The 18,537-nt window shown below is 35.7% G+C and overlaps 1 protein-coding gene across 1 annotated transcript; it reads right to left on the reverse strand.

Moving 5' to 3' along the window:
* Positions 1 to 8,628: 8,628 nt before the first annotated feature.
* LOC110101474 (probable glycosyltransferase STELLO1) lies at positions 8,629 to 17,723 on the reverse strand. The gene is made up of 3 exons (XM_020829387.2): positions 15,872 to 17,723; positions 9,532 to 9,658; positions 8,629 to 9,435 (listed from the first exon to the last, which is right to left on the reverse strand). Exons 1-3 carry the CDS (start codon positions 17,587 to 17,589, stop codon positions 8,959 to 8,961), a joined length of 2,322 nt encoding a protein of 773 aa, XP_020685046.1. The 5' UTR covers positions 17,590 to 17,723; the 3' UTR covers positions 8,629 to 8,958.
* Positions 17,724 to 18,537: the final 814 nt, after the last annotated feature.

The raw sequence follows: 18,537 nt of genomic DNA on the forward strand, positions 1-18,537 counted from the left end.
TCAGGCCGATATTTTCTACAGTGCCGATCGGCCTGGACGATGTCCAAATCGGCTTGGACGATATGTACAGAAAATCACCTGGAGCAAAACTGGGCAAATTCTTGAGCAAAATTTTTACAGATCGTCCCAGGACGATCCAGATCGTCCTGGACGATCCTGGAGCAGATTTTTTATATTACAATTATAGGGGGCAATCGCCTAAAGATCATAGTATTTTTTTATAGGGGGGGATAATAAAGAGAAAAAAGCTGGAGGGGGACAAATTACCTAAAAATCCATGTAATAAATAAGTTTTTAATATTTTTAGGGTGGGGGGTGTAAAACCCCTCAAAAGTTCATTTTTGTGAGTGCAGTTAGTCTGGACGAACTGACTTTAGTACGGGACGAACTGAAGAAAATTGTGAAGACTCTGTCTGGTTCGTCTGGACGAACCTGTACGAGCCCGGACGAACCGTTGGGACGAAATTTGTCCAGAGAGCAAGTCGTCCAGGGACGAATACATTTCGTCTTGACGAGATTTGTCCAGAGGGCAAATCGTCCCGAGACGAATAGGAATCGTCCGGGATGATCCTGTTTGATAAGTATTGGAATTAAGATATTTTGAGATATTTTTGAAGAGAGAGAAAAAGCTGGAGAGAGAGAAAGAGAAGAGGAATGCTTGATTTCGGAGGCCGCGGAGCACTTTTCGTCCGACGACGCAGTTGGAAGATTTGTTTGTCTCGAAGAAAGGACTCCGAAGATTTTGAGTTTTGGTATTTTTATGCCCCGTTTTGTGTTTCCGTTACTGAAAAACGTGCATATCTTTGTATTGACAAAACTTTTAATGCGTAACTTTTGGTATGTTATAGAAAGGATGATTTTACAAGATTTAAGTATTTTCTGGAAAGTTTTCACAATGTATTTTGTATGATTTTTATCGAATAGAAAATTATCCGGATGTTGAAAAATATTGATTCAGTACAAGTACAGTTTTGAAATGCAGTTTTACGCAATTTCTAGTAATTTGGAAATTTTCTGGAACTGTGCATTTTATAACGACTTCTGTCTACTATACGATATTTTAAGAGATTTTCTACATTGAGCTAAATCATGTTTATTGGTTGCAATGCGTTGATGAGATCATGATGAATGTGAATATATGATTGAAATTATTATTATATTACTGTTACTGTGATACTATTGTATGTGTGGAAGATAAGTAAAGATTGGTTGAACCGTTGGTTGGAGATTGATTGACCTGTACAGGATGGTGGGCCGACGGTATTTCCTTTAAATACGGTTTGGTGTTATCCTCTACTGATCACGTGATTACCGAAGGGAGTTATAAGAAGATGATTACTGTGCCGACGGGCAAAGAGTAACGACTCTGTTTAGTGAGCCAACGGATAAGATACAAGATATAAGATACAATGACAAGACTGAAAAACACCTTAATAGCCAGTGCTTTTACTTGCTCTGTATGACTACTGTACTGAATTGCATGTTTAACAGTTTTGTTACTGCTACTGTACGGATTTATTGATACTGACGGATTTATCGTTACTATAATGTACATATTTAGTTACTGCATGGATTTACTGTTAATGCATGATTTCGCTGTTATACAATTATTGTTCATGTCATTGGATATTACTGATATTGATACATGCACTGATACTATTGATTCACTTTATTTACATTATGCACGTGATATACTGTGTAAGTGACATATGATTCACTAAACATGTGATATAGATTACTTGATTTCATGTGATTCACTGAACACGTGATATTGGATAATTGAATTACAAGTGTATGTTTTGATATGATTCTACGGCATTGATTGATTTCAACTGTTTCAAATAATGTTATGATTTTATTTCATTTATTTGATTGATACTACCGATACGAAGATTTCTTTAATGATTTAACTGTCTATGGAATTGACTGGTGTTATAGATAATGACCACTACTATAGAGATTTGACATACGTACTGATTCATTGAGCTTTACGGACTTTTATACTGTTTACTGATTCTTCTATTGCCAATTGAGGATTTTACTGTTTCTGTATTGATTCTGTTTATGCATTGACTACCGTTTCTGTACTGATTATTGTTTATGCATTGATTTCTGATTCTACATTGATTCAAATGATCATGTGTAAGTGACTGCAATGATTTGACTGATTGACATGCATATTATTTTTGTACCGTGCTTTGATTTCAGTTGGAGGTTTTTGGTGACCTGCTGGGCTTTTAGAAGCTCAATATATGTGGTTAACAATTTTATGTCAGAGCAAGGGAGCAAGAAGTGATGGTTGATCAAGACTGTCGACGAATCCTTTCACTATAGACGCCTAGGATGTCACAATTAGTATCAGAGCAAGTGTAGTGAAAGGATTTTATTGATAGTTTGGTAGAATGGGTAGTTTCAAGTGCATCATTTTGCATACATAGTGAATGATATTTGATTGAATGAACAGTATGACTGTATGTATGATTTTCGACAAGTTTTGATTCTAATTTGATTTGATTTGAGTTTTGATTGGACGGATTTATTTTGTATCGATTTTGTTTGAGCACTTAAGGTAAATGTCGAGGATGACATTTTTCTTAAGGTGGGTAGATTGTAAAACCCCTCAAAAGTTCATTTTTGTGAGTGCTGTTAGTCCGGACGAACTAACTTTAGTACGGGACGAACTGAAGAAAATTGTGAAGAATCTGCCTGGTTCGTCTAGACAAACCTGTTCGAGCCCGGACGAACCGTCAGGACGAAATTTGTCTAGAGAGCAAGTCGTCTATGGACGAATACATTTCGTCTGTACGAGATTTGTTCAGAGGACAAATTATCCCGGGACGATCCTGTTTGATAAGTATTGGAATTAAGATATTTTGAGATATTTTTGAAGAGAGAGAAAAAGCTGGAGAGAGAAAGAGAAGGAAAGAGAAGAGGAAGGCTTAATTCAGAGGCCGCGGAGCTCTTTTCGTCCGACGACGCAGTTGAAAGATTTGTTTGTCTCGAAGTAAGGACTCCGAATCCTATTTCTGATTTCGAAGATTTTGAGTTTTTGTATTTTTCTGCTCCGTTTTGTATTTTCGTTACTAAAAAACATGCATATCTTTGTATTCACGAAACTTTTACCGCATAACTTTTGGTATGTTATAGAAAGGATGATTTTGCACGATTTGAATATTTTATGGAAAGTTTTCACCAGGTATTTTGAATTCTGTGTGATTTTTATCAAATAGAAAATTATCCGTATGTTGAAAAATATTGATTCAGTACAAGTAAAGTTTTGAAATGCTGTTTTACGCGATTTCTAGTAATTTGGAAATTTTCTGGAACTGTGCATTTTATAACGACTTCTGTCTACTATACGATATTTTAAGGAATTTTCTACATTGAGCTAAATCATGTTTATTGGTTGCAATGCGTTGATGAGATCATGATGAATGTGAATATATGATTGAAATTATTATTATATTATTGTTACTGTGATACTATTGTATATGTGGAAGACAAGTAAATACTGGTTGAACCGTTGGTTGGAGACTGATTGACCTGTACAGTATGGTGGGCCGACGGGCTTTCTTTTAAATACGGTTTGGTGTTATCCTCTACTGATCACGTGATTACTGAAGGGAGTTATAAGGAGATGATTACTGTGCCAACGGGCAAAGAGTGACTACTCTGTTTACTGAGCCAACGGATAAGATAGAGATATAAGATACAATGACAAGACTGAAAAACACCTTAATAGCCAGTGTTTTTACTTGCTCTGTATGACTACTATACTGAATTGCATGTTTAGCAGTAGTGTTATTGCTACTGTACAGATTTATTGATACTGACGGATTTATCGTTACTGTACTGTACGGATTTAGTTACTGCACGGATTTACTGTTAATGCATTATTTCACTGTTATATCATTACTGTTCATGTCATTGGATTGTACTGATATTGATACAGGCACTAATACTACCGATTCACTTTATTTATATTATGCATGTGATATACTGTGTAAGTGACATATGATTCACTGAACATGTGATATAGATTATTGGATTTCATGTGATTCACTGAGCACGTAATATTGAATAATTGAATTATAAGTGTACGTTTTGATATGATTCTACGGCATTGATTGATTTCGACTGTTTCAAATAATGTTATGATTTTATTTCATTGATTTGATTGATAATACTGATACGAAGATTTCTTTAATGATTTAACTGTCTACGGAATTGACTGGTGTTATAGATAATGACCACTACTGTAGAGATTTGACATACGTACTGATTCATTGAGCTTTACGGACTTTTATACTGTTTACTGATTCTTCTATTGCCAATTGAGGATTTTACTGTTTCTATATTGATATTGTTTATGCATTGACTACCATTTCTGTATTGATTACTGTTTATGCATTGATTTCTGATTTTACATTGATTCAAATGATCATGTGTAAGTGACTGCAATGATTTGACTGATTGACATGCATATTATTTTCGTACCGTGCTTTGATTTCAGTTGTAGGTTTTTGGTGACCTGCTGGGCTTTTTGAAGATTATTATATGTGGCTAACAATTTCAGGTCAGAGCAAGGGAGCAGAAAGTGATGGTTGATCAAGACTGTCGACGAATCCTTTCACTATAGACGTCTGGGATGTCCCGGGGGGGGGGGGCAATTAGCCCCCTTGGGCACTTAAGGGTTCCGCCCCTGGGTGGGGCACATGTAGCTTAGCTAGCAATAAAAATCTAAGAGCCTCTCTCTATAAAAGTATCTTCCTTCTTCTTTATCTTCATTTCTTATTTTTCCTTAGCCCCCTTGGGCACTTAAGGGTTCCTCCCCTGGGTGGGGCACATGTAACTTAGCTAGCAATAAAAATCTAAGAGCCTCTCTCTATAAAAGTATCTTCTTTCTTCTTTATCTTCATTTCTTATTTTTCTTATTTTTCCTTAGCCCCCTTGGGCACTTAAGGGTTCCGCCCTTGGGTGGGGCACATGTAGCTTAGCTAGCAATAAAAATCTAAGAGCCTCTCTCTATAAAAGTATCTTTTTTCTTCTTTCTCTTCATTTCTTATTTTTCTTATTTTTGCTTAATTTTTTTCTATGCTATATGTTTATGGAATCTTGAAAATCTTATTAGTAAGGTTCTAACAATGTGCCCATGGAAAAATTTAGGTCCAACATCCTAAAACCAGCAGTTCATGACTACCAACTAAGCAACTTCAACTCTTGCATTGGATGAAACTTGCAAACTGAAGAACAATAAACAATGTGCACTTCCTCCTTTACAAATCAAGAGGAGGAAATTTCAACTAATAAAAATGAAAAATCTAAGAGCTTCTCCCTCTAAAAATCTATTCATCCTTCTCTACTCTTTTTTTTTTTCTTCTCTCTACTTCTTTTTCAAAATTTTCTCAACTACCTATTTTGTGAAATCTTGAAAGTCCTACTAGTAAGGATCTAAAATCGCTCATAAATAAATTTAGATCCAACATCGTAACAGATGCAAAGACTTACGATAAGAATTAGAAGAAAAGTCAAGAAGCAAAGCAGTGAAATATATGATAATGCGAAGAAGATAATCCAAAGAGAAACTAAAGTATTCAATTCCAAAAAAAAAAAGAGATTTTGATAAGGGATACTCTAAAAATCAGCTAAGAGAAAATTCTAATTATTCATTATTACTTTAACTATAAAACTTTGTATTTATTTTTCATTTTACATCACTTTAATTAAGAGCCTACAATTTTTTTTATCTATATTAAAAATATTTATTTTTACTCTTACAAAAATAAATAGAAAATGAGAAAGGCACTATGATGTGATATAGTATAAAAATTTATCCACTCAAACATAAATCATTACCTTCAACCAACCGATGCTAATGTCATCAATCTCCAAACTATCGATCATCATGTTATGCCCCAGAATCTAATTTGGAAGAATTATTTTTTTATCTTTTAATAAATAACAGCCAAAGCTATCTAATTTATTTTATCAACATAAATAACAATCGAAATAAAACTATCAATATAGACATATTTATTCGTTTATCAAAATTTATATACACTGCTCATGAACTATACAATCATATCACAACTATTTTATCATGAGTGCAAAAAAATAACTAAACCAAAAAAGAAATAGAACCTGAGGAATCCTAATCAATCTCACACTCTTGCTCCCTTGACCTGACCTGAAATCATTTAACCATTTATAATGAACTCAAGAGCTCAACAAGCAACCAAATCCTAGAATTGAACTCAAAGCACAACAAATGAGGAATATGCATGTTAGCAGTCAAATCATAACAGTAATATTTATGTAATCATGAATCTGTGAAGAAAAATATCCATGAAATAACTCATTTTATTTAAAAAATTATGGTGAAATTGATTTGCAAAAAGGACACAAGGTGGTCTCGAAATCCCTATTTGTACATATCTATGAGTTAATTTCTTAAGGATTTATACCAGTGCAAAAAAATTATGAAAAATTACTGTAATTAAATTACTATAATATTTATATTATGACTAAGACGGTTTGTGATTTGAAATTATATTAACTTTTGAACAAATTTATTTGAAGTAGAAATTTTTTATTAAAAACTACTTTTAAAAAACAATAACAAAATTGTCCCAAACAAAATTTAAAATAAAGATCAACTTGAACAACCCAAGCTCTCCTAAAGATTACACTGAACTACTTCAGAATCATCTTCAACCAAGTTCAATTACACTCAAAATCGGATATTCCGAGCAGAACAAAAAGCCTATAAGAGATATCATAAACTTAACAATTGATAAAATAATTAAGAACTTGGTTGAAGATTATAAACTTATGTGTCAAAACTAAATAATTAAGAACTTATTGAAATACAAAAAATATCAGATGTTAATGTCAAATACCGTTCCTGCCATCCCTTGGTTCTTGATCTTATGGCCAGCATGAGGATTTGTGGGAGACTCACATGGATGATGCCAATCTACTTTCATATTTGGGTGGCTAATTTAGGAAAGAATATCTTAGGACAATTATGCATTATTTTGTAATTATTTATTTTTTATTAAGATATCTTGAATAGATCTATAAAAAGGAATAGTTGCGTATGGTAAAATTAAGTTTTTCCCCATACAATTCTCTGAATTTAACATGGTATAAGAGCCTTAATTGTCTTGGCAAGAATTATGAGTTTTTTTTTTTAACTGTCGGACTTTTTGAAGGGAAGGCTAGAAACGAAAGGGAGCGGGTTCCCGACTTATTCGTTCTGGCGTACGTGAGGGAGAGTGCTTCATCTCACGGTCTCTATGTTCCATCGAGAGAGACGAATGTCTCGTGTGTCTCGTATGAAGGAGTCAAGTGAGAACCCCACGGTCTTTGCTTTCGATTGAGAAAGACAAACATCTGACGAACATCTCTCATGTGTCTGTGGCAAAACCAAGAGGGATTTTGCGTTCGTGAAGCTTATTGCGTGCAGTAGGCACCGCTCGCGTGCGTTTGGGCGGAACAGAGAGGAGCCAAGCGAGAGCTTGCATCTATATAAGAGACCTTGCAACTGCACGAGATGAGAGACCGTGCTAGCGGTTGCATGCGGCTAGATAGCTTTTGTCTCGTTCCTCTAGCCCCCTAAATTTATCGTTCCCACCACCAGCTTTCATTGTCGAAATTTTGAGGAAAATTGATCCTTCCACCGGTCTTCATTGTCGGAATTCTAAGGAATACTGGTCTTCATTCCTGCATGCGACAACCATAGTCTATCAAGAAGAAGCGGGAGAAGTCGAGCACATGACCTCCATCTGTGTGTCTTAAAAGAGCTGATAGTTCCCTCTCGTGCGGGTTAAGACTGAGACAAGCAAAACTGTGAGACCCGCACTCCTTTAGACAATATCTTAAACTAATTTAACATGTTATCAGAATTGAGAGAGAGAGAGAGAGAGAGATAGACCCGAAGGATGATTAATAAACTTTCCCTACTATGCCACCACAAGCCTTATTGTCATTTTCGATATCTTGAGAGCTACTGTTCAACGAAGCCTTCATTGCTGCCCTACACTTTACAAACTTAATTGATATATCTTTCAACACTATCATTTGTCACCGCAATGTCTAAAGCTAATTCCTCCCAAAATTTTGACAAAATGGATGACTTTATGGTGCACCAAGTTGATAACTATACATTTCTTGGACCAATTATCAAGCTAGGAATGACAGATCTATATTCAATAGCTTGAGGGAGAGTGTCAAATACCATCCCAACCATCCATTGGCTCTTCATGTTATGGTTAGCATGAGGATCCCTACGAGACTCACCTGAATCACACCAATCCACTTGCATATTTGAATGGTTGATTTAGAAATGATTATATTAGAACAATTATGCATTATTATATAATTATTTGTTTCTCTATTAATATATCTTATATATATAACTATAAATATGAATAAATGTGCAGGATAAAATTGAAAAGTTAATTTTATAAATAAATACCCAAATGTTAGCTAATAAAGAAAAGATTGCAGGGCTAGTTTATGCCTTTCAATAGGCCCAAGGCTTCAAGTGTTCATTTAACTTACAACAGCATCAAACGAAGTGTTTTATATGAAAACAGATTTTATGAAATTCAAAGGAAGAAAGAATAAAACAAAACTGTCAGAATTTGCTATTAATATACATTCAAAAGTTCTCAACAAATCATCTAAAATGAATGTATTGCATCTTCAACAATGTAAAAGCAAGAAAAAAAAAATTATATGCATTGAATTTACTTTAAGTGCAAAATATCACTCAACAATTAAACATTTACTATACTCTTCCCAAAATAAATCAAATGATGAGTAAGGCTTCGTTTAAGACAGCTTTCTTACTGTTTTCTAAAGTAATCTTTTAGTACAAAATTTTTTGTATTAAAAAGATACTTTAGAAAACAACAAAAAGCTATCCCAAACGAAGCTTAAAATATGCTAATTTCATACCATTTCCTTCAAAAGCTGATCCCCAGAAGCCATTACTCTAATAAGCTTTATGAACTCCGACTCATTGCTTATGCTGAAGGGATAGAGGGCAGGAACTTGAGCCGAATAACTACTAAGATTGAAACTAGTTTCCCCATTGTCTTTCAAATACAAAGTTCTTGACAAAGAATCAGAGTCGAAATTCTGAGGTGAATCCAAAGCCATAAAGAACAGAGGCACTGCAACCATATGATGAATATCAAGATTGCCTACGAGCTCAACAAGATCGACAAAGTCGCCGACAAAACGCCGAGGGATATAGAATAACTCGCTCCCGCAGATAGTGAGACTCTCGTCGCCATTGCTATCCTTGAAGTTGGTTTGGAAATGAGCTGGGAAGTTATTAACAGCCTGCTTCACTAGAGATGCTTGGTTTACAAGCCACTGGGAGCTGTTGGAATCAATTTTAGCAGTAATCCATGATTCAGGAACCTGAAATCAAAGAAAAGATTTCAAAAAAAGATGTAGTTAAGGGAGGTATTTAAAAATCCAGATTAAATAGAAGAGAGCACAAAAAAAAAAAAAAACCTTGTTGGTAATCCATAGTTTGTTCTTATCAGCTTGGAGGAGATTCCAATAGTTGAGAATCATATTATCCTGGAGGAATATAAAGCCATCTGCTCCAGCATACCTGCTAAATATCTTGGGCAAGTACCTGTAGGATGATGAACGAGATGTTGTAGAAGATGATATGTTGATTAGCATATTACGTTTTTAATTTTCAGAACAGTTTCCAACTAATTCTGATTGATTTAAAGGTTAAATATTTTCATAAAAGAGAAACCTAAATCATTTATGAGAAAAATCAATTTGCAGACAACACTTTGAGTAATTAAAAAGAAAAAAGTTGAAAGCAGTTGAAGTCGTTTTGATAGACATAGAACTAAATTTGATATTTGTGTTAGTGAACAAGAAAATGAGAATAATATAGTCTCCAAACATTGGCCTGAAATGGTATTTTAGTCCGAGGTTAGTTCCATATTAGGGCTGCAAGCGAACCAAACATTCAACGAGCTACTCGTTGCTCGGTTCGATTAAATCTCGTTTGTGATCGTTTAATTAACTAAACAAACAAACATGAAAAATATTTTAATACTCGATCCTTAAATAAACAAGCTTGACCACTAATGAGTTCGGTTCATTTATGTTCATGAACAACATCATTTGAAGCTCGTGAACAAGCGCGACATTAAGCTCGGTAAGAAACTCGACTCGTGTTCGATTTAGAACTTGTGAATAAGCTCGATAAATATATTCATATAGATTAATCATATTTTCATTTTAAATAAACAATTGCTTTTATTTTAAATTTAATTTCATTTTATTTTATACATTCAATAGAATGAATTTATTCATGAATAAGAGACATTTCACATTTGTCAATGTTTGAGTAGATTGTTTTTTTAAGATGTTCATGAACAAATATAAGATGAATCATAGATCGTTTGTTCGTGAACGAGGTCATTTGGTAGCTCAAAAATACTAGTTATGTATATATTCATGATCTTGCTCATTTGATAGCTCAAGAATACTCATTAGATTAGTTAATAAACGTGCTTGTTTGATAGTGTAAAAAAAAATACTAAATATGTTCACGAACATAGCTCGTTAAGGCTTGCTTGTTTAAAGCTCAATAAACACTAAATGAACCGAACATGAACAAAACATGAACACCATTAATTTAAACGAACCAAACATGAACACAAATAATAAAGCTCAAATCAAACACGAATTGAACTTGAACAAACTAATAATAAACAAATTCAAACATGACACTCACATACTCGGCTCAATTCGATTCGTTTGCAGCCCTATTCCAAATGTTTGACATGGAACTTAAAGTCCGTGCATGAAGTTTCAATAAGTGCACGTCTTAGTACTAAACTGAACCTAACGCCATGCTAATTCATTATAGGAAAACTGTAAGTAAAAACTTCACTTGTTTTTTGGGTGACATTAGACCTTTAAAAGCTAATTAGTGCCATATATGAAATTTGTGAATGCAAATAAACCTGATGGGGACATCAGAGCGTGAAAGGTCTATCAGAGGTGTGGCTGTCAATTTACGGCCACGGTCGAGTTTATGTATTTTTTAGTCATTTCATGTATTTGTCTTTTATTATTTATGTTGTATTTGTTTTTTCTGTTTTATCCCTTACTTAAGGGAGGTCATATGTAAGCCCTAAGGGCATTGTCGTCTTTTTATTTTGAGTCCTTTTGTACGAGGTTATTTATAGCCCTTATGTTTCTCTTCTAAGATTTAATGAATGAATGCTAAAATTTTCCCTTGCTTGAGTTCTTTGTGAGATCTTGAGAGAGAAATCCCTAGGAGAGGGAATTGGATCACCCACCAACCTTGGAGATGGTCGGGTTCGTGGTTCTTTCTTCTTTATCTCCACTCCCCTCCTCCCTCCCTCAACTAGCCGCCGGTCTACAAGTTCTCTCAACCCCTTAAGCCGCCGGCCACCATACAACTCCCCCTACCGTCAGTTAACCCCAACCCCACTTCCACCCGCAACCACCCCTCCTTCCCCACCACACCCTCACGGCCACACCACAAGCCGTCGGCCCACTTTTGGGTTTCCCCCTCCTTTTCCCTTATTTCCTAATATAGATTGCATATAATTATGATTAATTTTGAATTCAAATCCAAGTAATTTGAAATTTAAAATCTTTCCTACAATACAAAATCTATTTTATGAAAGTCTTTAAATCTCATCCCCTAATCAATCTTTGATTAAATGAGATTTAATCTCTCTTACCTAATTTAAGATTTCCTAATCAAGCAAGCATTAAACCTTTCCGGCTTTCCCTAAACCCTCCCTACCTTCACCATGCCGCCGGCCCCCTTAGGGGTTTTCTATGGAATTATTTCCAAAGCATGCTTCTCTCTTGGAAACAATTAAAATCCTAGCCCTCTCTCTCTCTCCATTAATTCCCCTTTCCTTTTCTTGGAATTAAGTTTAGATTCCAATCCTCAAATCTCTCCAATTTTAAAATCTGAAAATTAACTTCAGATTTTAAACTTCTTCCCTCTCAAACATAAACCCTCATAACAATGGGTGGTCCTCCTAGTCTTGGCCGAACCCCATTGCTCATCTTCCCTCTCAAATCATCTTCTAGTCTCTTGAGTTTGCTCTCTCTCTCAAGTCAAGGAAGATCATAAGCTATCCACTTACATCTCTTTCCACACATGAATGGCCGATCCCGGTCTTGATTTCGGCCTTGCCTACGACGAGCAAAGTTTCGTTCACATTCTTCACTCCACTTTCTTCGACGCCAATCCGACAATCGACAACACTGTCGAGGAAATACGTGGAGCGCATTCTAGATACTCTCACCGAAGCCATAGAGGAGCAACTTGGTGTCGTTCAATGGTGGATTATGTCCAAACTGTGACGAATGTCTTCCAATCTTCCTACTCTTGTAATTTCGTAGTTTAACTCTCTCTTGTGGTTTGACTTGATTCATGAAGGTCTTGTTCACCTATCTCTGCCAAGCCTAACAAACGTAGGATTGAGTGTGCTTTATATATTACTATCTTATTGTTAGATTAGGGGTTTTTATTGGAAACTACTTCCTTCTCATGTTGTTGAATTTCTTTATTGTTTGATGATTCAAGCGCTTATTATGTAACTTGGCCTAAGCGAAGTGACCGCTCTTACGTTTTCTCTTTTAGTTTTAATTAGCTAATAGTCTTAATTGTTCTTGTTCTTTTCAAAATCGTGTAAATTCTTAAAGAATTCATTCAAAAGCATTGTAGTCCTACATCAAAACCACTAAAGCCTTATTTCTAAGTGAGCCTAAACATATCCTTTAATTTATTTTTATACTTCAAATTCAAGCCCCAACTAGAAAGTTAGGCTACAAACTGCCAAAATCGATCTGATTGAATTAAAAGATTTTTTGTTAATAAAGCTCAAACTAGGATATCCGGAAAAAGAAAGAAAGGGAATCTAATTGAACAGTAAAATTTATGGTAATAAATGTTGTACTGTGATGTATAGAGCCAAAAAGAAAAGTAGGGGCCGTGAAGTCACCTTTCGAGTTCAGTCTATCATGATTGAAGTCCTCTATATATGCATGTTGCTATTTATATAATCATGGCTTATTCTATCATTTTGTTTTCTTGTTAAGATTATCGATGTCAGATTAGAGTTGAGTTTTTTTTATTCTTTATCATCTTCATCATCATAATTAACCTTATTCCAACTATTTAGTGTCGGTTTTAGGAGCCCTTGCCTCAATTCATTCATGTTGTTTACAATCTCAATTCCAATTCATATTATCATTGATATTTTCCTTTTCTCTCTAATCCGTCAATATTAACAGTAATCATTCATGATATTATTTTCCTGATGCGCGTCATATGTTTACACTTCCACTTAAGCTAAAGCATATATATATATTAGCTTCAACGTTTAATATAAGTGAGAGAATGATAGATAACCAAAATTTTGGGAAAGAAATTCACGACTTACTCAAAATTGAAAACACTAGCAACAATCTTCTTAAAAAGTACATCCTGTATAAAATCACAATAACTATGATTAGTTTGCTCATGAGATTTTGAAAATATAGAATATAGATACAAGATTGCTACAATATAGTGTCATATGCCTGAGTATCGAGAAAGCCAAACTACCTTAAACGATTTTATAACCTACAGTTTGAATGTTGAGTGAGCCATAGCTCTAGCCTCTATGCTGGACCTGGACACAAAAAAAAAAGGGAAATTTACATACATACCACTTAATACTATTTTATTTACATATTTAACACCTAAAACTTTAATATTACATAAATATCATCCATAGTTCATTTTCATATCAAATATGAGTGGTAGAAATGAAATATATGAGTGATATGAAAGAAATATAAGTGGTATATTTGATATTAGAATAATATAGGGTGGTATGCATGTAATATTAAAGTTTTAGGTGTTAGATATGTAAATAGGATGTTATAAAGTGGTATGTATGTAAATTTCCCAAAAAAAAAAATCTTACTTTTCCAGGTTACTACCTTGCTTGCTTTAACTCCAACAAAAATGCATATCCCGATGTGAACTTTTTGTCTTCAAAGAAGCAAGCATAATCAAATTAGAGAATGCCTCGATAGTCAAGTGGCTTCATATCTAGCAACCCTTTTCCAGGTTAACTTTTGATAGATATGTGAATATGCAAAGTAACATCCCAATGTTGTTGTTTTGGATTCTTTATGTGATGGCTAGCAATTCCAATGGCAAATGAGATGTTAGGTCTGATAACAATCGAAAAAATCAATTTGCCAGCTAAACTTAAATAGAGAGATGAGTTATCATTTAGCTATTCGTTATCAAACATGGAATGAGTCTCTACATGGGTATGGCTTGCAACCAAGAAAACTAATTTCTTCATGAAGATCAATAGAGTATTTTCTTTGAGATAGTGATGCCTACTTTTGCAGAAGTAAATTCAGCTCCAAGAAAATACTTGTGTCATCCCAAATCTTTGGTGATAAGAAGTTTTTGTATGTATTGTTTTGCTTGAAAGTGTTGTTATGATCACTCGTAGTGAATAAGATGTCATCAATATAAACATAAACAAAAAGAAAGACAGAGCATGAGGTAGTACAACGTACAAAGATAAAACGATCTATGGTGCTATTATGAAAGCCAGAACCAACAAGAATCTTGAAAACGATAGAATAAGATTAGCATTCCACTGAAGATCTCAACCTCAACCTCGTTTCTCCATCTCTCCTTCTACATCTTCCCCCATCTATATCTATCATCTCTCTCTTTTCTCTCTAAAAAAAAGGAAAAGTTTCAAATAAAAAAAAAAAGAACAAGAAAAAAACGGAGGGATATTCGAAAAGAAAAAAAGAATTTTAAGAAAAAGGACGGATAAAAAAAGAAGAAATAAAGTGTATTTGACATTGCCGCAATATGTACCCGTGTGTGTTGTTCTACACGATGGGAAAAATCAAAATATAAGTACTCATCTGCTTCGTTGTTCCAATAGGGCAATCCTATATACCCTTCTCTTATGCAACTAAATCTTATGCAAGTAGATGAAGCTTCATTCATGCTTAAAACTTTAAGCATGGTGGGTTTGAAGATCAGAAGCTTTGGTGTCCTAGACACTGACCATGCAACCATTTTAAGCATGATGGGTGGAAAGACCCAACACTCCTTGTAGATGCTCCTATGAGTATGAGGCAAGATGTTGAGAGGCTATAAAATTTTTTTCTTGTATGCGCCTAAAAAGGACAAATTCAAAGTTTCAAACTAACCTACTGGACTTATATGCAACAATATGAAAAATATAAAATACATATTAAGAACCAAAAGAATATAAAAAAACTAAGTCACTGTTTGCTACTTTGAACAAACATACTTAAACACAAACAGGAGGGACCATGTCCTAGTTTAGCTTGTCGAACTCTCTTGATACCCTAATATTTTTAAGCTCTATCAATGAAACCATTCTATCTTTAAAATATTGAACTTAGCCGACAGTACCAATCAACACAAAGCTAGCACTTTATCCCTTGATTGATCTTAGATTTAGAACCATCTCTTTAATCTCTCTCTACTGGATAAAACCTAGAAGGGAGGGCTCAAGTGGGTGCAAGGAAGATCCACCCCTACCAAAGAATACCGCAGAAAGGATACAATAACCAAAAGTGGAACTAACATCAACATGATAGAAGCAAGTAGTTAAATATCATACAGCAGCATTGATTGCCGAGAATACTATAATTATATGCCATAATAAAGCAAATAATTTTATAAAAAAGCAAAATTATGCAATCATAAAAATTAAAGCACTCATAAGAAATTGATCTCCGCTTTAAATAAAAAAGAACTTTGATAACCACTCACTTGTATGCATGCGACAACTGACCGCGTTCCACCATGAGATCTGCATTTCTCTCCTCTGATAATATTATTACAGTTTTGAACACCCTACCATACAGCAACCTCCACTCCAGAGCCGTTCGATCCACCTGCCTGCCACAGTGCATCACAAGCACAACATTTCCAAAGTTCTTTCTCCACTTGATGAGGTTTCCAATCTCACTGCTCACAATCCCAACCTCCTCCACTGCAAGATGCACAGAAGGAAGCTTCTTGGGGTAAAATTCCTTCTTATCCCCATGCCCAATCATTGCCCTTGGCCGATCCAGCTCCAAAGACATCAACCTTGGCTGCTGGTACCCAACAGCCAGCAAGTCCTGTAGCCAGGCTGCAGTGAACCTCATGTCCAGCTCCGACCAGAACCCCTCCTCAGCCATGGCATAGCTAAGATGCAAAATCCTCTCAAAAAGGGTGTGCTTGTTTGACCTCCATGACAACAAGAAATCAATTAGCCTGCCCACATTGACATGAAGGTCCTTCTCTTCTGCAAAAGGGTAGGCTTGTGCATTGTCCAAGCGGTGGATGGTCGGTGGATAAACAGCAACATGGCCACCAATTTCCCAAAGAATCCTCTGCGCCCAGTATCCCCGCAGCACGTCAGATGCCATGGAACTAACCGAGACGGGAAGCATCATAGCCCAGAAAGCCTGGGAGTGGAAAAGAGTGTTGAACGAGTTAACAGGAACCATCGTTCCCTGAGGAAGCGCCACCTTGGGAGCATCCGCGTCGAATCTGAGATCAAATGCCTCAAGCCCGGAGGACTTTCGGGTAAAATAGAACACCGCGTCTACATCAGGTAGCCCGTCAGAGAGGCCTTGCTGTATAAACTGATGACCGCCATAGACCTCCGTGTAGAACTCTTCACGATCGATTTTGCTGACGCAATCGAGAGGGAGACCCCTAGGCCAGACCGAGTGCTGGCCGAAGTGGATATAGGGGTTGACGACGGTGCGGTTGGGATCATGATGGCTGTACTGAAGTAGGATTTCGCTGCCGGCCGAGAGCTGTAGATCAAATCGACGGCCGAGGTCACCATCTACGACATCGGCCCGGTCGTCCGTGTCATAGATCAGGCGAGCGCCGTGCTGAATGGCGAATAGGTAGCCGATGGACTTGCGGACGTGGGAATCATAAGGAAGGTAGTCGGTGGAGCGGAAGCCGAGGCGGGATTGAAGGTCGAGTGAGAGAATAATAGCGCCTTTAAGTGAGAAGTCGACAGGAGTCTGGGAGGTGGCCACGGCAAGAAGCTGCCAGCCCTTGATGCCAGCCAAGCGGCGGAGGGTAGCTGAGGGCAGGGAGTGAGATGGAGCAGCGACTACGATCCAACGTTCTGCGCGAAAGGAATAGTGCGGATCTGATAGGGTAGGAGCAATATGGGGAATAGAGTTCCAGTTTACCGAGGGAAGGCGAATACGAGACGAATCGAAGTTGGAGGACTCAGATCTCTCGAAGCAAAGAAAAGCAGCGGTATCGCCAATGCCCGGAAGGAGGATGAGGACTGCGGCTGCGGAGGCAATGAGAAAACCAGCAATAACGATCTTAGAGAGGTTTTCGAAGGTCCAGGAAGCGATATCGTCGAAACCCTTGCTGAAACTGCCGGAAGTAGCAACCGCGGAAGCTGTGGAGCTGCGGTGGTTGGTAAGAAGGCGAGGGTCGGGGGCGGAGCGGTTCTGAACAAGCATGTCTCCACTCCGATCGCAATAAACTCGCAGGATCACTCAGCGGCCCGCTTCTTCTTCTTCGGGGAATTGGAATGCGAGCAAGCTTTCTCTCCCTTCAGTGAAAAGCTTAAAGCTTCGCTTTCTTCCGCTCTCACTGTTTAGTTCTTTTAAATTCCCCTATTATATGTAGGATGGGATATTTAAGCTGCCGTTAGGTGAGACTTATCACATTTTAAAGGGCAATTTTTTAAAGTAAGTATCATATTAATTATAATTAAGCGATTAACCAACAAAAAATAAAAATTTTAAACTCGTCAAAATCGCCCGTTTAACTTATATATTTATCCCTCAATAACTCAACTAACCGTTATTTCTTGAAGTAACGGGATTATGTAATTGTAATAAGTCGCCCGTTGAACGGGGGACTTAATCTTGTGAATATAAAAAAAAAATTGCAACTAAAAAGGATTATGATTAATTATTATATATTCTGTTTTATGAATAAAAGTTGGATTTGGTATATATATATATATATATATATATATATATATATATATATAAATATATATCTTTTTTTTTTTCACAAAAGGATAAATATTTTTAAATTTTTTTTAATAGAGAAAACTTTTACTTGCCCACAATGATCTATATTGTACTTCGATATCAAAATCTGACATTAACACGAATCAATGACTTTCGTATTAATATTTGACAAAGAAAATTACGTTATCTAAGAAACGAAAGAAAATGAACAAAAATATCCTTATATTAATTTGATGAAATATATAATATAAATTTAAATCAATTTTATTCAAAAATATCCTTATAACCTTTCATTTTTTTTATAAAATTTTCATATATTAATTTCATTAATTCAAAAATATCTCAAAAAACACCGCCCACAAATCAAATTAAGATTTTTTGATGTTTTTTTCACAAAAAGTTTCACAAAAATTTAGTTACATAAAC

This window comes from Dendrobium catenatum, unplaced genomic scaffold, assembly GCF_001605985.2.
Source record: "Dendrobium catenatum unplaced genomic scaffold, ASM160598v2 fragScaff_scaffold_542, whole genome shotgun sequence".
NCBI lineage: Eukaryota > Viridiplantae > Streptophyta > Magnoliopsida > Asparagales > Orchidaceae > Dendrobium > Dendrobium catenatum.